Genomic DNA, 23089 nt, shown 5'->3' with positions numbered 1-23089 from the left:
AACATAAATAGATACATTACCACTGTCAACATTATTATCATCATCATTAAAATCTGCATCGTCATCATAATCATTATCAACATCATCAATATCCTCATCAACATCATCATAATAATTATTATCAACATAATTAAAATCCTCATCAACATCATCACAATCATTTTCATTAACATCATTAATATCCTCAATCATCATTCTCATCATCATTCGCATCCTCATCAACATTACCATCAACATAATTGTCAGCATCATCATCAACTCTTAGTGGGCTCACGCTGGATTACTTGACGCACGCAATTTAACACAATGGCCCATTTTGAGAACTTGAGACTTAGCACTGCAAACACTAACGAGTGACTGAAAATGTATTTTGTTTATTCTCTTGCCGCTCACCCTCTTGGCTCTGTCCCCATGTAGGAGCATGGCGCCGGACTCCGGGGTTGGCTCCGACGGCACGGAGAAGATGCTGTCGCGCCAATCCAGCCCTCCGCCCGTCACGAACTCCATGAGGCGCGTCATGGCCAACTGATCGCTGTAACCCACGTCCAGGTCCAACGCCCAAACCTGCAACCAGTTGATTCACCATCATCGCCATCATTATCAAGCCATGATCAGTCCACTGCTGGATGAAGGCGATGAAGGCCTCCCCAAGTCATTGCCATCTCTCATAGCCCTGAATATTTTTTTATACCATTATTTTGATCACCTCCGATTAGCACAGTTGGCTACGTATAGCGCGAAAGAAGTTGAAGATACATGCATACATACATCACAGTTGATGAGCATAGGAGCAAAGGCCCAAAATTCCAAATGCAACTTACAAACAACACTATTTTACGTGCCAATATCGCCCTCAACAAAATAGGCATCAGTGCACATTACAGCGGAAAGGGAACGGCACCAGGGGGGCACAGAGCAACAGGAGTGAAAGAAGAAACCCGTCACGACCTCAGCAGCTAACACCGACTGAGCAAAGTAAATCGCAACCACGCGCAAAATAAAGCGCAACCGTGCGTAACGAACAGCATGAGTGGTGGATAAAAAATAAATAACCAACGTGATGGGACATAGACATATGGGAAGGAGGCAGAGGTGAAAGGAGACGCATTGGAAGAGAAGCGGGAGATGGAGGAAGAGGCTGCACCTGTTGCTGAAGGCTCTCGGGGTCGATGAAGGTGACGAAGTCGACCGACAGGTGCCCGACGAAGCCGTGCCCGCAGCACGCCTGCGCCACGCGCCGCACCAGCTCGTGAAGGGCGCCCGGCTCCACGGAGCTCTGCGGGAGCGACGAGCCCCAGCAGCGCAGCGCGGGGGTGACGGGGCGCCCGCCGAGCTGGTCGCCCCACGCCTGCACCGCCACGTCCCCCGAGGGCTCCAGCAGCAGGTCCACCGTCAGGCAGGTGAGGCTGTCGCCTGGCGGGCAAGCCTCGATCACGCCTCCTGGGTAGAGTGATAGGGATGAGTGACTAGGGGTGGGGGGTGGCGGGGGGGGTGACTTGTCAAAGAAAACTGAATGCACTGCACTGGTGAGTGGTGTTCCAGCACAGGATGAAAGAGTAGACCGACTGGACAAGTGTTCGGCCCATTGTTCGAACACATTGTGTCTGCCCATCGTTCCGATAGATTGTCTGCCTATTGTTATAATACCTTGTGTTTCCCCATTGTTCCAATCCATTGTATGTAGTTAGTTAACCTTAACATTCGACATTTCACAATTGTGTTTTATGGGTAACAAAAAAGTTGATGAACTTCAGGAGAGAAAGAGCATCATGCCTAGGAACTGTTGGTTTTGAATGGAATTGTTGGAGAGTTCGCAGAGGGGTGGGGGGGTCATGGGGAGAGTCTCACCGTGGCAGAGGAAGGCCTGGATGAAGGAGGCCCAGTCGGGGTAGAGGTCGTTGCTCGCGAGCACGCAGTGCGTCTCCAGAAGCTCCGGCAGCTCCTGAGCGATCCTGGCCACCGCCGCATCCTGGCAGCGTTGAAGGAGCACGCGGTAAGTAGATTTTTTTGTTGCCTTCACTTTTTAAGTCTTTTTCCCAAATTTGTATCCGGGAAAGGTACCGCTATCTGCGTCATGTCATGCATGAGATGGAGAGTCCATTTAGAATTTATCGCTGGGATGGAGTAATGAAATCCAGCACAGCGGCTTCTGCGCAGGAATCAAACGGATTGCGGCATCGCGAGGACCGTGAGAGATGGCGACAAGAGTGGGGAGGCCTTCGTACAGCAGTGAATTGACCATGGCCATTGATGATCATCACAAGCAAGTTCAACTCCAGGGACTGCGTGAGCGTTAAAGGGGAGCCAACAGGAGGTGCTTGCTCTTGACGAATAATGAGAATGCTTTGATTTGTGTTTTTTCTTCGAATATTTGTTCTCAGCCTGATTCTCCTTATCTGTGGCCAGCAGCCATTCTGACGCTTGTATCCACGGCCACTGTTCCCCCATGGGGAAGAGAGGGCAGGGTCGACGTACACACACCCACACAAGACAAAGAACCCCTGTATAGCCTTATAAGACTTTTGTGGCAAGTGCTGTCAGCGAGCACCTACACATCGCTCCAGATACTCATTTGAGGCTGCGTCGACCTACGGAAGACCCAGGACGGAATCAGATCATCGTCACTGGTGTTGGTCACAAACGGGAATCGAACCCGGGTGACCAGGTCCATAGAGTAGTACCAGTGTGCTAACCGCTGCACTTCCGCTCCCCATACACAAAGACCCCCTGTATAGCCTTAACAGACTGTAGGGGCAAGTGCTGTTAGCGCGCACCTATAAGGTGCCGGTACGGCACACGAGGGGGTGGGTGGCAACACGCCCGGCCGCCTTTGTCTCCCTAGCGGCGATGTTTACACATCGCACCAGGTACTCATTTGAGGCTGAGTCGACCTAGGGGAGGCCCAGGACCGGTTCAGATAATCGTTGCTGGTGTTTGCCGTGAACGGGAATCGAACCCGGGTCGCCAGGTTCATAGCGCAGCGCGCTAACCGCTGCACTACCGCTCCCCATTCCCCATACACACACACATATACACACACACGGGACATGTTCAAAGAATTAATATTTCAGCAACGGCGACCGAGAGTGTTACCATTAGCGCGTGTAGGCAACACGAATATTACCCTTGCTATTGACGTAATGATTAAAACAAAAACCCAGCATTCAAATGTGCACCAAAGCTGTGGCTAAAAATATATGTTCATATGCAAACACAAAAAATGCCCCGTATAGTCTTAACAGACTGTAGGCGCAAGTGCTGTTAGCAAGCACCTATAAAGGCCGGCACGGCACACGAGGGGATGGGTTGCCAACACCACGCCCGGCCGCCTTTGTCTCCCTAGTGACGATGTTTACACATCGCACCAGGTACTCATTTGAGGCTGAGTAGACCTAGGGGAGGCCCAGGACCGGTTCAGATAATCGTCACCGGTGTTGGCCGTGAGCGGGAAGCGAACGCGGGTCGCCAGGTTCATAGCGCAGCGCGCTAGCCGCGACACTACCACTCCCCACTATTCATGTACACGCATACACATACATACACCATGAAAGAAAGAAAAAAATAACTTTCCATTAATTATAGATTAGTAATGTGTAAGCAAGTAGGTGAGTTACTATTCGGCAGATCCTATTCAATAATGTATGCCTTTTATTTTAGAAAATTACAACCCACTTAGCTTGGTCACCTAAAAAAAACACAAGAATTACTTTTCCATGGTTACAAAGCCACTTTTTTTCCTCGATGGGAAGGATAAGCCTCACTCCTGGCTTTCATAGCACAACGCATTGGCCCCTCGAGATCTGTTTTGTAAACACAGGACACAGATGTAGTCCGGCATTTATCTATTCGTGCGAGAGGCAGATATATATATGTTTTGGGGGCCTCTGCCAGATTGCTACCATTTGTACGTAATTTAAACCCGTATCACAATTACGAGGGTTTCCATGAAATGCTCTTTTAAATCGTGCTGGGCCTTTAAAAGCCAGAAGTAGGTTTTCATGATTGTGCTGCGCGGTTTTTCCGACGTTTTTTTTTGCCAGCTTCTTCAAGAACTATTGGAACTGAAGAAACTCCCAGCAGCGTGGAGTGAAAACGTAGGATGGATGTGGTTCCGAATAACGCGCGGCAACAACCCGAAAACCCATCATCGGAGAGCTAGATATCCATTACTGCACAACCCTCTATCAACAAGCGTCCGCGAGCACCGCCAATAGGTACCACGCGCGATTCTACTCACTCGAGTTAATCAATTAAAGGACAAAAAGAGGCAGGGCCACCCCTGGCGGAGGAGCAGGAGGAGGGAGACAAGTTAATTTCTGCCAGTGACTCTCCCCGGTTTTGTGAGAATAGAACTCGGGCAAGGCCGGGGTGTTTTCATAACGCACCTTCCCGCCGGAATTTAATTGATGCCAGCGTGGGCTGTGCGGTCCAAAGAGAAAGGTCCCCTGTATAGATTTTAACAGGCTCTTGGGGCAAGTGCTGTTATGTGAGCACCTATTAAGGCCGGCGTGGCATACGGGGGGGGGGGGGGGGGGGCGGGGGCAACACCATGCCAGGCCGCCTTTGTTTTCCCTGAGCCAGCCTAAGCGGAGGCCCAGGACCGGTTCACATATTTGTAGCTGATGTTGGCTTTGAGTTGAAATCGAACTTGGAATGCTGGGCTTGGGCGCAGGACACACACACGCTCTCACTGTGCAGTACACACACTCTCGCAGGGAGAGAGAGCCGTTTAATTTGCCCACCGGCCGCGGGGATCTGTGCATAGCGCGGAACAGGACACGGACGCAAAATAAGCGATGCGCTAAGAAATACAAAATAATTTATAACCCCGATGTAAAGCAATAAATGAATAACGCCACTGAAAGGTTGTGTAAAATTGTACGTGTCTACACTTTGCACATACTTGACATAGATATATATTGCCTCTATATGAATAATATATATCACCGTGTGTCATCGCACACCATTAAAAACTATATTTACTCTACATTAATATATTAGACAATAATCGATGTTAAATGTACACCAAATCTTTGGCTCCGTACAGGCCCATACAATAATAATAGAATCATAATGAACCATCTGTAATGTTAATGAGTAAATCATCCTGAATGCACCCAGCATCTTTGTTTCTCATAAGCTATGCGGGCTTGAGTCTGTTCAGTATTTGGATGGGAGGCTGCCTGGGAATGCCAGATGTTGCAGGATTGGGCTGCAAGGAGATCAGGAGATGGTAATAAAGCAATGGATTCTTGACTCTATCTGTGCGACGCTATGGGTGTTATCTCATCATATGCATGGTGGGTTTTGTCATAACACCGTACAATAGGCATGAGCCAAACATGAACGAGACTGGCCAAACATCCGAATGCAGGATGCCATATCCAATGCAGTTTGGATTTATTTAGCATTCAAAATGAATCTGCGTGTCTCTACACCCTATAAAAAATGTACAGACCTTTGTTAATCTACTACCGGATGAAGGCTGCGTAGGTCATGGGGGTTGTTTGACCGTACTTCACCATACTGGTCAGTCCGGGTTGGTGAAGGGGGTGGCCCAGGGCGAGTTAAAATTTAAAAAAAACCCTTGTAAGCCATGGCCAGGAATCAAACTCAGGTCGCCTGGTTCGTACCGCAGTGTGCCAACTGCTACGACATTGCTACATCTCTAAGTGCGGTATACAAACGATAAACCCCATTCTCAGATTTCGAGGTCTGAAGATATAAGGTTGTGATTTTTTTTGTTTTGATTAATCAACACTCATAAACCGGGTGCTTAATTTTAGCCGTAGCTGTGCGGGGGCTGAGCATCGCAAGAAAAGTTGTCGTTCGGGGCCCCAGAGGGTTAGGGGTTGGGCGTTGAGAGGGCCCTGAATAAAATGCCATGTGAAATAAATCCCCGCTTGTAAATGTGATTACAGGTAGCAAAGATCTGATGAAGTATCATGAATCACACCCAACATGTACACACGCACTTCACTACAACAACAGAGATCTCTCGATTATGTCCAAGTATACTTATTAATTAAATTTAGAATTATATTTTTTATTTATTTGTTGTTGTTGTTGTTGGTGCTCGCGCTGGCTTATTATGCCAAATGTAATGAAGACATGCTTCGGAGAACTTCACTGAGCATCACAGCACACAGATTTTAATTACTATCCAGTGCATGCACCATGAAATAAACTTTCACAATGTCCCACTTTTTTTTTTTGGGGGGGGGGGGAGGGTTGGGGGTGGGGTTTGGAAAGACATTTAAATCACACTGAGTCATACGACTCAGGATGTTCCCGTATTGCGATTGTTGGTCAAATACATCATCATCACCATTGCCATCTTCATCATTATAACTATGAAAACCAGGAAATTGAGCAAACTCATTTTAGAGTACAGCTTGGTTTAAATCATAATAATATATTTTTTTACAAATGTACAGTCCTTTGCCAGTCAAATTCTGAACATAGGCCACCCAATTTCGTACAGGTCATGATGGGTTTTTTTAACCATACTTCACCACATTGGCCATTGCAGGTTGGTAACAGAAGGGGCCAGGATCAGTTCAGATATCGCTCGCACACACCAAATGTCAGCTGTGGCCAGGAATCAAACTCAGGTCGCTGGGTTCATAGTGTACTGTAGTGCGCCAAGCACAACGCACAAACGTAGTTATAGAGGACAGAAGAACAGAGCTTCGAGGTTTGTAATGTTTGCAGAAACAGCCCCAATACTGATTACGTTATTTTTTTGATTATAAATTGGCCGCACTGAAAGAGGCGAATAGGGTTTATTGGCGAATTTGCGCTGAGAGTGCCATGCGGTTTCTGTGAAATGTGGGAGAATGCAAAAATCAGAAACAGACCGTGATGTGCTACTATCATCACTACAATTACCACCACCATCACCAAAATCATCGTCATCATTGCTACTGTCATCATTACAATCACCACCACTATTCCCAAAATCATCATCCAAATCATCATCACTGTCATCATCAGTATCATCGGTCAATGCTAAATTTTAAAGCTACAGAAAAGCAGCAGTGATATAAATCCACAAAACAAACACAACTTCCAAACAATTTCATGTATTTTGTTCTGATTATTATTATTATGAGTTTATTCATTGAACGAGGGTTCTCACCTGTGCCCAGCGATGCCTCCACTGCTCGGAGCCGTAGCGCCGGCTCTCGCTCAGCACCCAGCGGTGGCAGGGCAGATGCTGGGCCACGGGGCAGCTCGCCGTGCCGCGTCCACCCGGGCCCTCCTCCGTCTTGAGCAGCCAGCACCGCACACCAGCGTGGGCGGCCACGAGCCGCGACAGGCTCTCCACTAGCTGGTCGCCGCACCGCACACCGCACCGCACACGTCACACCGCACCGCACACGTCACACCGCGTGCCTCCGCACCGTGTCACATGGTACAGTGAGGGAAAAAAGTATTTGATCCCATGCTGATTTTGTACGTTTGCCCACTGACAAAGAAATGATCAGTCTATAATTTTAATGGTAGGTTTATTTGAGCAGTGAGAGACAGAATAACAACAACAAAAAATCCAGAAAAACGCATGTCAAAAATGTTATAAATTGATTTGCATTTTAATGAGGGATATAAGTATTTGACCCCTCTGCAAAACATGACTTAGTACTTGGTGGCAAAACCCTTGTTGGCAATCACAGAGGTCAGACGTTTCTTGTAGTTGGCCACCAGGTTTGCACACATCTCAGGAGGGATTTTGTCCCACTCCTCTTTGCAGATCTTCTCCAAGACATTAAGGTTTCGAGGCTGACGTTTGGCAACTCGAACCTTCAGCTCCCTCCACAGATTTTCTATGGGATTAAGGTCTGTAGACTGGCTAGGCCACTCCAGGACCTTAATGTGCTTCGTCTTGAGCCACTCCTTTGTTGCCTTGGCCGTGTGTTTTGGGTCATTGTCATGCTGGAATACCCATCCACTACCCATTTTCAATGCCCTGGCTGAGGGAAGGAGGTTCTGACCCAAAATTTGACGGTACATGGCCCCGTCCATCGTCCCTTTGATGCGATGAAGTTGTCCTGTCCCCTTAGCAGAAAAACACCCCCAAAGCATAATGTTTCCACCTCCATGTTTGACGGTGGGGAAGGTGTTCTTGGAGTCATAGGCAGCATTCCTCCTCCTCCAAACACGGCGAGTTGAGTTGATGCCAAAGAGCTCCATTTTGGTCTCATCTGACCACACCACTTTCACCCAGTTGTCCTCTGAATCATTCAGATGTTCATTGGCAAACTTCAGACGAGCATGTATATGTGCTTTCTTGAGCAGTGTGTGTTACCAATTGTTTTCTTAGTGACTATGGTCCCAGCTGCATTGAGATCATTGACAAGATCCTCCCCTGTAGTTCTGGGCTGATTCCTCACCGTTCTCATGATCATTGCAACTCCACGAGGTGAGATCTTGCATGGAGCCCCAGGCCGAGGAAGATTGACAGTTCTTTTGTGTTTTTTCCATCCGCGAATAATCGCACCAACTGTTGTCACCTTCTCACCAAGCTGCTTGGCAATGGTCTTGTAGCCCATTCCAGCCTTGTGTAGGTCTACAATCTTGTCCCTGACATCCTTGGAGAGCTCTTTGGTCTTGGCCATGGTGGAGAGTTTGGAATCTGATTGATTGCTTGCTTCTGTGGACAGGTGTCTTTTATACAGGTAACAAGCTGAGATTAGGAGCACTCCCTTTAAGAGTGTGCTCCTAATCTCAGCTCGTTACCTGTATAAAAGACACCTGGGAGCCAGAAATCTTTCTGATTGAGAGGGGGTCAAATACTTATTTCCCTCATTAAAATGCAAATAAATTTATACAATTTTTGACATGCGTTTTTCTGGATTTTCTTGTTGTTATTCTGTCTCTCACTGTTCAAATAAACCGACCATTAAAATTATAGACTGATCATTTATTTGTCAGTGGGCATGCGTACAAAATCAGCAGGGGATCAAATACTTTTTTCCCTCACTGTACCATGCCAGTTCTTATCAGAATGAATCCGCTTCGTAGAGCAATGACGATGAGCGACACACCACCTGTGGCATTTGTCACGTGTCAAAAAAGACGACTGCACGGCAATATATGCATATCCCTACAAGTGTGCAGCACACATCTAACAACAAATGAGCAAATACATATACGCTCACACAGTGCAGTTGTATTTGTGATTGCAGCTTAGAAAAAGACTGCATCCTTCCACAGGATGAGTTAGTACCGGCTCGTGTTTGACATTTGTAAAGGCCCACATCAGTGCAGGAGCCTTTTCAACTACTTAGTTAATTGTTTCCAGATAGCCTCCTTCCTCTATACAAGTGGGAATCAAGGACGCTATTAAAACAACTGACCACTGCATTCACCTGTACCCTTGAGCCACCCTAACCTCACATGCTCACTCAACCCACCCAGTGGTTCTTGGGGCCAATGGTGAACTGCCAGAAACATCTAAAAGCCACCGGCTGCGAGGCATTACAATGGGAGAGGCGCAGCTATGAGGTTAGGGTGATTCAGGGCGGGAATGCCTCAGTATCGGAACGGTACAAAACAGTGATAGTGGAAATAAATGCCCCGCTATTTCTCGAACGCAGATTTAATAATTTTACCCCCCCCCCACTCCCCGCCGCATTTTATATCGCGCATTATAAATGCTCATTAATTACTCGTTTCTTTCTGGTTAATCTAGCTACAATTAACGCCACCGCCACGCACCGGTTAGTTTAAAAAGCGGTTGACGAGTCATTGTGCGGGACGAGCATGTTTAAGCATGTTTCGAAAATTAGCAGTAAGTACGATCTTAATTTGCTTCGCAAAGAAACCATCCACTTTAACAACGGCAAAATCACGAGAGAGAGAGACAGAGACAGAAGCTGGAGCACGAGCAAGCGAGAGCTCATGCGGGGGGAGGAGGGAGGAGGGGGGGTGTAAAGTAGAGAGGGCTCTTCTTGTGTGCGCGCGCGTGTGGTAAAGCACGCGCATGTTTATTTATTTATTTCGTCCCGGTGACAGCGACGCCGCCAGGCTATTCGTGTCACGCTGCTTCTAATCTGGGAGGCGAACGCTCCGCGCCCGCGTGAGATGCACGCAGCCGAGCGCCGTCCCCTGAACCGCGTCGGAAACAAATCGCTGCCGTCCGGGAAAGATTAGCAAAGATGATCCGAGAGCACATTCATTCCAAAAACAATAAAATCGGTCGCAGGCCATTAGTTTGCGTAATTTGTGTAATAATATTATGCCGCCGAAAAGTGCGGGCAGAGCAAAATGGATTTTTAAAGGATGGCGGCTTGTGCAGACAGCATCGTGTTTGGGAGGAATATTTGTTTTCAATTTATTACTCGTGTGGCAATATTGTTTAACCTCCCGCTGCATTGTGGTGTGCGCGAACCCCTGCGTACGGCAGAGCCGCAGTGACTAATGGGCACACTCCGCTGCCACTTGGTAATCATTTGTTTTGTAAGTAATCTAGTTTGGCACCTTGGCTGTTTTTTACTAATTTCATCAACATTGTAATTCATCGCGCTTCACAGTCACTAATGCTCTAATTTATTGCCGTCCGAGGCTCGCGCGCGCCCACTCACGCGTGTAACGCACACGGACAGACACACGCGGGGGAGTACGTGCACACACACGTGCACGTGCCCGCTCGCACATTTGTGTGTGCGCGCGCACGTACGCGCGTGTGCACCGCGTGTTCCATGCGTGTGCTCATGCTGCGTTTTCCGTATAGCATTTCACGTTAGCCATCGGTACGAAGAGCCGCCCGAGGCAGGAAAATATAGTGTGTATCAGATGGGCACTTGCTAACAAGGTGTGAAAAGAAATAGCGAGCGCACCTGTTAATGCACGCCTTTGCAAATTGACCCCCAAAGGCACGGGGGAATGTTTATAGTTGCACGTGTTTTTGTATTTTTTCCCTCCGCCAATGTCACGTGCAACCTATACGCCCCGAAGCTACGGTCTGTGTCACTTAAGAGTAAACCAAGAGGCTTTATGGAGAGGGCACCCATCCCAATCGTGCAAGCGTGTTCTCGACAACGTGCTTCACAGGGTCATCAAACGGAATGTCACTGAGCCCCCCCATTGGTTCGCTTTCTATCGCGCCAGCCGCACCTGTTAAGGCTCCACAGTGGTTCGGCAACACTCGCGCGTGATTGGCCGCACGCGCGTCTCCTGCCGCTGCGGCCGGTGGCGTCGCGTGTATGGCATGGGGGCCACCCTCGGCCCCTTCGGCCTGCGGGGCCCTTGGTGCGGTTGCGCCGCCTACGCTATCGACGGCTACGCAACTTGACTGCGATGTCCCCCCGGTGCTCTTGTGGCGGGAGGCAGGGCCGTGGAGGGAAGAAACGATATTGTCGAGAATGGAGGACGACGTTTCTCGTTTCCCAATAAACTGGGCCCTGTAACCAGGTTGGCAACGGGAAAAGACCCATCACCGAAATGCGCGCGGAGGTTGACTTTCAACTCTGAAGCTGCCGTAATGCGGTTTTGCAAAATGAAAATGCTTCAGGAGAATTGTCTCATTGCTTATCCTTGATAACCAATATTCGTATATGTCCTTTTGAGCACGCCTGCCCGAGGATGCTGTCAACACAACGGCTCGGAAATAATCCTGCCATTGTAAAAGGCACTTTAATTAAATGAGGTGTTGCTGCTGCTGCTGCTGCGGATATCCTAAGGTGAACTTGAGCGAACACCAGCGAGCCGCTTCGCCTTCACTTGTGCCAGCGCAACACCAATAGCGGTCGTGCAATGCAGAATTTCCGTAGGGATGCCACAGTCTCTGGCAGACGTTAACGGCGCGTGGGACAAGGTTTTCTTCTTCCTACTAAAACAGGGCAGGAGAAACTGACAGGCCACGAGTCGGATATGGCTCACGTCTTCAATTCGTATGGCACGTGGGCAGAGGAGGCCTACCACCTCCTATTAGCATGGTTGGCTACGTAAGGTGCGAAAGAACTTCAACATACATACATATATACAGCCCCACCCACAGACGACATTAATCCATCACTGCAAGGATCTCAGCCAAACTAATTGGGTACCTGAGTGAACTATATTTGAGCTGGCACCAACAATATGTGTTTCTAATATTCGCACATGTGAATTCACCGGTTGTCTTTCAAGTAGTTCTGAGCATACAGTAAATCCACACATGCGTTCATTGTCGACAAACGTGTGGCCCACCAAAAAGGTATTTTCAAGTCCTTTTCGGCCCTCGGTAAGTAAATGGTTGCCCCAGTCGTGCGTGCAAATGGTGAAATCAAAATGGCTTTAACTCACGTCGGCCACCGACTCAGCTTTCCCGTGGTCGATCACATCGAATGCGCCTTCAAACTTTTCATTTTCATTTCGCAATCCGACCGTGCCGTTTGCCGGGGGTTGCCGATTTTCTAAGTCTTTCTTTGTTGTCAAATAATTGCAATAACAGACCAGAATTTTTAAAAATATATTAGCGTAAGGAATGGAGCACCGTGTACAGCGCTGCACCCCCCCCCCCCCCACCGTGTGCAAACGAGGATGCGGAATTTATGACCTGAACGCTCGTTGACGCCACTTGAGCGGGAGTCAAGTTGCCCTCGCTTTTTTCCAATTCTCTGCAAATATATGGACGCCTGGAAACCCCGCTGTGCGCATGATTTCCGCAAACTGTAAACGCCCTCACTAATTAACAGTGATTACACTGTAGTAATAATCCGGTGGGGTAGAAGAACAGCGGCACAGGGATTGAGCGCTCTGCTGCACGACGAACCTGGCAATCCGAGTTCGATTCCCGACTGTGACTAACGTCATGGTTGAGATCCCACTGAACCACCATCTTCACAAACCCACAGTGATTGGTTTGGTGAAGTATGGTCAAACAACCCCTACGGTCAACACGGCATGAGGGTCAAAAATGTCATGACCAGACTGCTCACCTGTACCCGTAAATGGGATGAGATTGGCACAATCCTCCAATCTCTCCACTAGCTCCCAATACAATCCCAGATCAATTTAAAGATCATCCTCACCATCTTCAAAATGCAACCAAGGACTCGCCCCTGCCTACCTCATCCTTCTCATTTCTACTTCCCTCCATGCACTCTCCTGCCTCTACCATCTCATCTCACACTGCTCTACTCGACGTACCCCCTGCTCCTGCAACCACGGGCTTCCTGCTAAAGCCGCCAACAGTCGACGTTCCCATCAGTGTGAGTTCACTCGTTCTCCTTTGCTGTCCGCGTGGTTTGGAACTACTTTCCCCCTAGCCATTTGTGCTGTCTGCTCCCTGCCCCTGTTAAATTCCAGACTCAAGATATTCCTTTTTGCCGCTGTCTCTCAGTAGCTGGTTTTTCCCTTGAAGAAAAAAAGATATATATACTACATCTATCCAACTACTATGTACAGTGTCTAGAGATGCGGCTGCATTCAGGCACACTCTCTCCGTGTCTTCTAACGTTCTCTGCCCAAGTGCAGGTCCAAGGCTCAAGCTCCCTCCATCCCATCCCATGCCGGCCTCCCTCGCAACACCACATTCCATATTAGGCAGGGATCTTAACATCGTAGGTAGGGCAGGGCAATCGAGATCGCTTACCCAATGCCTTCCTCAACACTATTTTTCCACGTTACACAGAAATCCCGTGAAATTTGCAACGCATTTGTTTATGATCGATCATAAATCGGGCCCGCCAGCCCGCTCCTCCGCTCGGCCACCCGCTCGCTCATCCGCCCTCACCTGCGGCATCGACCGGATGTGCTCCTCGCCGGGCGGCGTGGCCACGCCGGCGCTGGAGAAGATGCGTCGGGCCTCTGACTTGGAGCCACAGAGGCGGGCGACGGTGGGCTCCGGCGCCAGCGCGGGTAAGCCCAGCTCGTCCGCCACCGCCAGGTCGGCCTCGCCGGCACCGCCCGGGACCACGTAGGCTTCGCGGCCGCTCACCAGCGCGCGGATGCGCCGCAGCGTGCCGGGGCTGTACTCCAGCAGGCTCGCCAGGGACAGGGGCAGCTGCTGTGGTGTTGGTGGTGGTGGTGGCAGAGATGTTGGGTTGGGTTGGGGGGGTGGAGGGGTGGGGGTGCGTGCAAGCAGTACAGCAACAAGGATGAATTGTTTTCGCTTCCAAGCGAAGGGCTGTTGCTTCCGAGGTGGTGTGGTAGGGTGTGACATCGTGTGGATAGAAACTAAAATAATAATAATAATAATAATACTTATTCTTGCAGATACAAGTGGCTGCATGTAATGTGAGATTAATTCATGTTTATTGGTAAATCGATGCTTTGTTCTACACCTCCTCGCTATAGAAGGAGTCTGAGACTGATGTTTATCGCATTTCTCAGGATTATAAGATCGTCCAAAAAGTAAGAAGAGCCCCAAATTTGTGCCCGGTGTCAATAAAGTTACACAAATATGGTCACCCGAACACCTACATGGCATGGGTAGGGCTTCATCCAGCAGTAAGCTTACAAAGAGACTTGCAGAAATGTAAACACGCGCACATAGACGCGGGCGGGTTAGGCATGAGCACAGGCAACACGCAGGCGCTCGTGTTACAGTGAGGGAAAAAAAGTATTTGATCCCCAGCTGATTTTGTACGTTTGCCCACTGACAAAGAAATGATCAGTCTATAATTTTAATGGTAGGTTTATTTGAACAATGAGAGACAGAATAACAACAACAAAAATCCAGAAAAACGCATGTCAAAAATGTTATAAATTGATTTGCATTTTAATGAGGGAAATAAGAATTTGACCCCTCTGGAAAACATGACTTAGTACTTGGTGGCAAAACCCTTGTTGGCAATCACAGAGGTCAGACGTTTCTTGTAGTTGGCCACCAGGTTTGCACACATCTCAGGAGGGATTTTGTCCCACTCCTCTTAGCAGATCTTCTCCAAGTCATTAAGGTTTCGAGGCTGACGTTTGGCAACTCGAACCTTCAGCTCCCTACACAGATTTTCTATGGGATTAAGGTCTGGAGACTGGCTAGGCCACTCCAGGACGGTGTGCTTGGGGTCATAGGCAGCATTCCTCCTCCTCCAAACACGGCGAGTTGAGTTGATGCCAAAGAGCTCCATTTTGGTCTCATCTGACCACAACACTTTTACCCAGTTGTCCTCTGAATCATTCAGATGTTCATTGGCAAACTTCAGACGGGCATGTATATGTGCTTTCTTGAGCAGGGCGACCTTGCGTTCGCTGCAGGATTTCAGTCCTTCACGGCGTAGTGTGTTACCAATAGTTTTCTTGGTGACGATAGTCCCAGCTGCCTTTAGATCATTGGCAAGATCCTCCCGTGTAGTTCTGGGCTGATTCCTCACCGTTCTCATGGTCATTGCAACTCCATGAGGTGAGATCTTGCATGGAGCCCCAGGCCGAGGGAGATTGAGAGTTTTTTTGTGTTTCTTCCATTTGCGAATAATCGCACCAACTATTGTCACCTTCTCACCAAGCTGCTTGGCAATGGTCTTGTAGCCCATTCCAGCCTTGTGTAGGTCTACAATCTTGTCCCTGACATCCTTGGAGAGCTCTTTGGTCTTGGCCATGGTGGAGAGTTTGGAATCTGATTGATTGATTGCTTCTGTGGACAGGTGTCTTTTATACAGGTAACAAGCTGAGATTAGGAGCACTCCCTTTAAGAGTGTGCTCCTAATCTCAGCTCGTTACCTGTATAAAAGACACCTGGGAGCCAGAAATCTTTCTGATTGAGAGGGGGTCAAATACTTATTTCCCTCATTAAAATGAAAAGCAATTTATAACATTTTTGACATGCGTTTATCTTGATGTTCTTGTTGTTATTCTGTCTCTCACTGTTCAAATAAACCTACCATTAAAATTATAGACTGATCATTTCTTTGTCAGTGGGCAAATGTACAAAATCAGCAGGGGATCAAATACTTTTTTTCCCTCACTGTATAACACGTGTGCGCTAATCGTGCTGGTACACATAAAAACGTTATATTATTGAAAAACAGACTTTGTTGACCTATTTCATTGTAAATATACACCAAAAACTACGCGGATCTGGGCACTGGTATTGTTAAGCTGTGCGGTGAGGTTTGTAGCGGTTGGTTTAGGGGTTTGCAGTGATTGGTCTGGGGGTTTTATAGCGATCGGTGTAGGGTTTTATAATGATTGGTTTAGGAGTTTTATAATGGTTAGATTAGGGATTCGAGGTGATTGGTTTAGAGATTATGTAGTGATTGATGTCGGGTTTTATAGTGATTGGTTGAGGAGCTTTATAATGATTGGATTAGGAGTTCATAGTAGCGTTGGTTTAAAGGTTTTGCAGTGATCATTTTTGGGATTTTGTCGCGATTGGTTTAAGAGTTTTGTAGCAATCGGTTTAGGGGTTTGTAGCAATCGGTTTAGGGGTTTTGTAGTAATTGGTTTAGAGGTTTTGTAGCAATTGGTTTAGGGGTTTTGTATCAATTAGTTTAGGGGTTTTGTAGCAATTCGTTTAAGGGTTTTGTAGCGAATGGTTTAGGGGTTTTGTAGTCATTCTTTTAGGGGTTTTGTAGCGATTGGTTTAGGGGTTTTGTAGCAATTGGTTTAGAGGTTTTATAGTCATTCTTTTAGGGGTTTTGTAGCGATTGGTTTAGGGGTTTTGTAGCGATTGGTTTAGGGGTTTTGTAGCAATCATTTTAGGGGTTTTGTAGCAATCGGTTTAGGGGTTTTGTAGCAATCGGTTTAGGGGTTTTGTAGTCATTCTTTTAGGGTTTTGTAGCGATTGGTTTATGGGTTTTGTAGCGATTGGTTTAGGGGTTTTGTAGCAATCATTTTAGGGGTTTTGTAGCAATCGGTTTAGGGGTTTTGTAGCAATTGGTTTAGGGGTTTTGTATCGATTGGTTTATGGGTTTTGTAGCGAATGGTTTAGGTGTTTTGTAGCAATTGGTTTAGGGGTTTTGTAGCAATTGATTTAGGGGTTTTGCAGCAATCAGTTTAGGGGTTTTGTAGCAATCGGTTTAGGGGTTTTGTAGCGATTGGTTTAGGGGTTTTGTAGCAATCGGCTTAGGGATTTTGAAGCAATTGGTTTAGGGGTTTTGTAGCAATCGGTTTAGGGGTTTTGTAGCGATTGGTTTGAGGGTTTTGTAGTGATTGGTTTAAGAATTTTCGAACGATTGGTTCAACGGTTTTATAATGATTGGTTTAAGGTTTGTATAATGATTGATGTAGAGGTTATGTAATTGTAATGTGAGTGCCGAAGGACAAACAGACACACAGACTCATGGCAGGAAGAAGATTACATCTTATAATTCCTGATGGAGATGATTGCCTCTAACTACACTGACAAAAATATCCTCTGTGTTAAAATATACTGGGAAGAGAACGTAAAAAAATTGTAAGATAAAACATTACACTTCAGACCTTTTTATTTGTGGCTTCAGGAGCTCTTGCTTTTAATGAGATGGTGTGCGTAGTAATTTATCTGCGAAAGCATTAGGAGCAGAGCCTCTGTATCTACCACTTGCTGGCACAGCAGTGACACATTGCTGCATAAAATCTGCTTCATCCTCTACAATAGGTGAACTTTAATATCATCAACAGCAGCCATTGCCTATCCATTGCTGGATGAAGACATCCTCATGTCATCTCATCCCCATACCGAACCTGCAAAGTGACAATCCACCCAGGACCTGCATTTTCATTGCTGCATAAATATCCTGTTGGGCATGTTCCATCCTTTGGCTACCGCTCAGTTGTCATCTTGGGCCATGAGCCATCATCCAATCTGACTTGTCTTGTGTTCTCTAACCCACTTATTCCTCTACGTCTCTCTCACCATCATTCCAAGCGTGCTCCTCTCCGTGCTGCACACGTTTGAGCATTCGTTTCCATTTTCTTTGTCAGTGTCCACCCAATAAACGTCGGGCCAACGTCGGGCCAACGTCGGGCCAACGTCGGGCCAACGTCGGTCCAACGCCGGTCCAACGGTTCTAACCGCATGCCAACGTTGGACAAATGTCGCATGCTTCCTGGGCATGTTCCGATCCCATACGTTAGAGCAGGCAGATCACATCCATCGCCCGCGAAGAAAGTCGCCCGTGGCGTCGGGGACTACGACCACGAAGACTCAAAATTAAGACGTTTCAGTATCGTGAGCTACACAGCACAACCGCGAACGAACCTACGCGGCAGTGAATAATTGAACCTACGCGGCCGTGAAGATTCATTGATTCGCTATGCAGGGGACCGGTGGGTGGCAGTGAATTGCAACACACAACCAGTGGCAATCCAACAGCCATCAACAACTCACGGGAAAGCGGACCACAGCATCAGGGACGATGATGGTGTAGCGGCCCGTCCCGTCCCCTCCGGATGCCGACAGCCCCAGCAGCCGCTCGTAGTAGTGCAGCACCTCGTCGCTCAGCGGCACGGGGCTCACGTAGATCACGTCCACATTGGGATCTGCCACACAGGTGAAGACAGCGGTTCGCTGTATAGCGTTAATATTGCCATCAGCAAGTACCAATGAAGCACACGAGGGGGTTTGTTGGCTAGCACCGCACCTGGTCGCCTTTCTCTCTCCCCACCGCTGATATTTACACACCGCACCAAGTACTCATTTAAGGCCGAGTCGACCTAGGGGAGACCCACGAACGATTTAGATCATTACCGCCAATGCTAACTGAGGCCGGGAATTGTATTCACATCAATTCGTAGCACAGTGTGCTAACCACTGCACTACCGCTCCCACAGAAACACATACACACGTCCACATGAAGAGAAAGCAGCCAAAGGTTAAATATATTACTATGCAGATTCATGTGGTGTCATGTTCCATCTGAGTTAGATTCCTGATTCACAGCCACGGCTAACGTCAGTAGTGAGTGATATGGGAACCAGTCTCGGGCCTCCCTACCACTTCATCAACTCACACTGACCATTATGGTGAAGAATGGTCAAACAGGCCTCACGACCAACACCGTACGTAGCCAATCGCGCTAATCGGAGGTGCGACGCGGTTGTGGGGGGGCCCTGCTTCCAGCAGTGGATTAACAAAGCGCTGCACACCCTTCATATATTTAATTATTATCAACGTGTCTTTTTAGTGGATTAAACGTGCCGCAATTATTTTAATGACAGCTGCTCGCATTACAAAGCCCGCGCGACGAGTCCCAACGTCGTCGCCCCGTCCTGACCTTTGATGTCACAGAGACGGCCCATCTGCAGGTTCTGCAGGACATCAAAGTGTTTGAGGCGACGACGGAGGTGCTTGGAGTAACCTGCAGGGCACAGACAGAACATACACACAGACACATGTCAGAACACACAAAGTAAAAACAAATCCTCGGTAATGCCTACATGAACTTTTGGGGAAACTGCTGTAGGCTAGCACGGCGCATGATGCGGTGATGACATACGAACGTGTCTGTTTTACATGAATGTATGCATGCAAATACAAAGATCCCCCATATAGTCTCGGCATACGTTTGGGGCAAGTGCTGTTAGCGAGCACCTATGAAGGCCAGCAGGGCACACGAGGGGGTGGGGTAGCCAACAGCACGCGCGCCCGCTTTTGTCTCCCCAGTGGAGAGGTACTCATTTGAGGCTGAGTCGACCTAGGGGAGGCCCAGGACCGGTTAAGATAATCGTCACTGGTGTTGGCCGTGAACGGGAATCGAACTCGGGTCGCAGCGCAGCGCGCTAACCGCTACACTACCGCTCCCCATACACACACTCGTACGCGTACACCCACACACAGCCGTGCCCATCACTTCCGAGACGCTTTCAAATCACGACGCAATTTGTCGTCTTCAAAATGCGGGGTCTCGTTGTGCGAGGCAAATTCGCATGCTAATACCGGGGGGGGGGGGGGCGATGTGGGGGGGGGGGCTACCCGCGATTTAAATGCGCGCGCGTGTGCAGAGAGCGAGGGGGATGCAACTCTGTGCGGCCCTCCAGCTCCTGAGGGCCCATTTTCTATCATTACGCTGCTTCCCGCGTCCTCGCGCGATCAAAAGATGCGCAATTTTCCACGTAATAGTTGACAAATTGCGCGTAATTACAGGTATCTGTACAGATGATTAATTAAGGCAGATCAAGGGGAACGCAAACCGGCATTTTCTCAACCACCCCTGCTCCAGCTTAATTACCCATGTCTGAAAAGCAGACTCCTCTCCTGACACACCTGGCCACTGGTACGCAGTCATTTGCCGTTGATTGATCATGTTTTAGCAACACAGTTGTCCAATCATAAATAATGTCGTAATGGGCAGGAGGCCAATTTTGGCAGATGTTATGTTTTGCCTATCCCGTCCATTTTAATACGGCAGCGAATTTCCTTTTGTTCTCTTCACAGCAAAATACACTCGGTGGTTACTGAAATGTTTCTCTGCATTACAAATTATACCGTGGCCCTATTTGTACATCATTCGTGTAGGCTACATATGTTGTATCGTGTGTGCGTGTGACGTGTCGGTCTTCATAGGTGTTCGCAAACAGCACTTGCCGTGGCCCTATTTGTACATCATTCGTGTAGGCTACATATGTTGCATCGTGTGTGCGTGTGACGTGTCCGTCTTCATAGGTGCTCGCAAACAGCACTTGCCCCAAAAGTCTGTTTAGGCTATATGGGGGAGAGAGGGGGGGGTTCTTTTGTGTGCATGTGGGGAGCGGTGATGTACTGGTTAGTGCACTGCAATACCGATTTCGATACCCGGCCACAGCTAACATCATTAAAGATTATCTGGAATTGTCGTCGACCTCACCTAGGTTGGGGAGGCTGTGGTGTTGGCCACACAACCCACTCATGCGCCATGCCGCACCTTCACAGGTGCTCACTAACAGCATTTGCCCCAACAGTTATGTTCAATTTTGATTTGAAGCTTTCGTGACTGCAGGGATTCATATTCTTGGTTCTTTCGGTAAAGTCAGGCTACAAAAGGTGATCTTCATCATTGTTTTGTGTGTACATATATACACACACACACGAGAAGTTTGCCTTGCAACAGAGACACGTTTCACATGGGCTCTCACCTGGTTGAATAAAGGAATTGATTAATTTACTGCTTCACTGAAACAGATGCCCAGAGGATTCCACTATGAGTGGAAGTGGGGGGCAGCCAATTGGGTAAGTCCAATTTTAAGACATTAAAGGGGGGCACACTTTCTATCTATACTGGCGAACGCTATATGGGTACCTTATTTTAAATTTCATTGGTGTGTGCCCCAACACAAAGGGATAAGCAGTGTGCTTAGTGCCACCGTATGTCTGTACACATATACGCACGTGTACGTATGTTATTTTTAATTTGTAGGTAAGTCGAAAAGGGTTTTAGATTGAGATGTTAAAATGTCAGGACAACCTAAATGATACTTATTTCAAGGTTCCCATCTCCACTTGTTAATTGTGTACTTGAAAAAACAGCCCCCACCACATTCATGATTGAAATAATAATTTAAAGAGATGAAATATATGGCACGCGCAAGAGCATACATTCAGTGTCCCATTCTCAAAGGTTTCTGACTACTCATCTTATTATAATACACATACGTATAACGAAATAAATCTACACAGCATAAAACCCTGCGGGCTGGCCTATCCATGAGGCCTGCCTATGGGCAATGGATTGCGACACCTGATGGACTATTCGAAATGGTCAAATGATGGCTTAGCGACCACTATATACTCCTGTGCATGGGTGGCTTCCCTGTTAAATAATGTTCTGTCTGCTATATAACAGAATGTTAGGACAGGTGTTGTTAGCGAGCAACTATTAAGGCCAGCATCGCACCCAAGGAGGTGGCTGGCCAGCACCATGCCAGGCCATCTTTGTACCCCCAGTGCTGATGTTTATACGCCACCCCAGGTACTCAATGAAGGCTGAGTCGACCTGGGGGAGGCCTAGAACCAGTTGAGATATTCGGCACCGTTATTTGGTCATGAGCGGGAATCGAAATTGGGTCACTGGGCTGTTTGCTATAAAAACAAAACACACACACATACATGCACATAATACATATAAGGATTACAAGCTATATATACAGGATACCTGTATAATATATGTGAGCATAAAATTAAAATGTATATCTCATATATATACCGCAATTACTTTGACAAACAGTTTCTATTACAAGCAATCACGGTTAAAGATTCCCTTTGAGTTCATACACGATATTTATTTGAGTGTAGGGGCCTTGCCTGCTTCGCCTCTTCTCCTGTTGTGGCTCATTATTACAAATGGGCCCAAACAGCGTCCGCATTAGCATTGGGGTCACGCAATTGGCAAAGTACGAGCACATTGTTCCCGAACAGCGCAGCCGTCATCTTAACGCTTTCATAACCGGGCGATCGGAGCCCGAGTGCTGATGATTATCCAGCTTCTCGTCGCTAAATTCTGTTTTTTCCAGCCAAAATAAAAAAAAAGAAGGCATAATTACAGCAGGACATTAGAGACTGTGCCAGTCACATCCAACGACAGCCGCGATGATCGTTAGCGAGGTGCGCCGCTTCACGCACAGCCCACAACAGCGCTTAGTGGCAAAAACAACAAACACAGAGAGAGAGAGATGTGTGGAAATTAAAAACCGAACGACAACATGAAATAATAATGATAAAACGAACGAAGGCGTCGAATAGATAAATAAATAACCGCACATTCCAGTTTTTGGTAAATGGGGCACGGGTAATCGCTGCCCCGGATTTACGAAACACAAAATAAATCGGGCCCCTTATTGTTAAAAGCTCATTCCGCGCTCAAGCCACGGCGCGGCGTGCTCAGCGCGACTTTAAATGACGGCAGATTGCCTCCATTCCGGGGCTGCGGGGTAATGGCTCGGTGAGGAGACAGGGAAGGTAATGATGTTGTCGGAGGATTTTTAAAGCCGCGTGGCGTGTAGCCCATTACGGGCCGCCGCGCAGGGTGCTGCATTATGCGGCCGGCCGGCGCGGCGCTCGCAGGGACCCCGGCCAAAAGAGGAGCCTCTCTGTAATAACTAACCGGAGCGCGAAGTGCGGGCAAATGATAATCCGGCGGCGGCCACGGCAATTAGGCCTGTGGGAGGTCATTCGGCATTAACCAGGCTTTTAGTTTTTAGGTTTGTTTTTTTTCTGCCGCGAGTTATCCACTCCCCCGTTTTTATTTTTTTAAACGCCGCGCCGTCATTA

At 47.8% G+C, this 23089-nt stretch overlaps 1 protein-coding gene across 2 annotated transcripts in view; it reads right to left on the bottom strand.

Moving 5' to 3' along the window:
* IQCH (IQ motif containing H) overlaps positions 1 to 23089 on the bottom strand; it is a 70086-nt gene that overhangs the window by 5366 nt on the left and 41631 nt on the right. The window contains exons 12-18 of one of the 2 annotated variants that reach the window (XM_032948456.2): positions 19122 to 19205; positions 18236 to 18387; positions 13721 to 13993; positions 7142 to 7333; positions 1849 to 1969; positions 1145 to 1440; positions 394 to 564 (exon numbers count right to left, since the gene is read on the bottom strand). In XM_032948456.2, coding sequence (XP_032804347.2) covers positions 394 to 564; positions 1145 to 1440; positions 1849 to 1969; positions 7142 to 7333; positions 13721 to 13993; positions 18236 to 18387; positions 19122 to 19205 — 1289 coding nt within the window. The remainder of the gene's footprint in view (positions 1 to 393; positions 565 to 1144; positions 1441 to 1848; positions 1970 to 7141; positions 7334 to 13720; positions 13994 to 18235; positions 18388 to 19121; positions 19206 to 23089) is intronic. The other variant, XM_032948463.2, reaches the window with a different exon arrangement.

The sequence above is a fragment of the Petromyzon marinus genome, chromosome 1 (genome assembly GCF_048934315.1).
Source record: "Petromyzon marinus isolate PM22_M1 ecotype Great Lakes invasive population chromosome 1, UKy_Petmar_22M1.pri1.0, whole genome shotgun sequence".
NCBI lineage: Eukaryota > Metazoa > Chordata > Hyperoartia > Petromyzontiformes > Petromyzontidae > Petromyzon > Petromyzon marinus.
The sequence above is the reverse complement of the archived record's forward strand: the minus strand, read 5'-3'. Positions and strand labels throughout refer to the sequence as shown.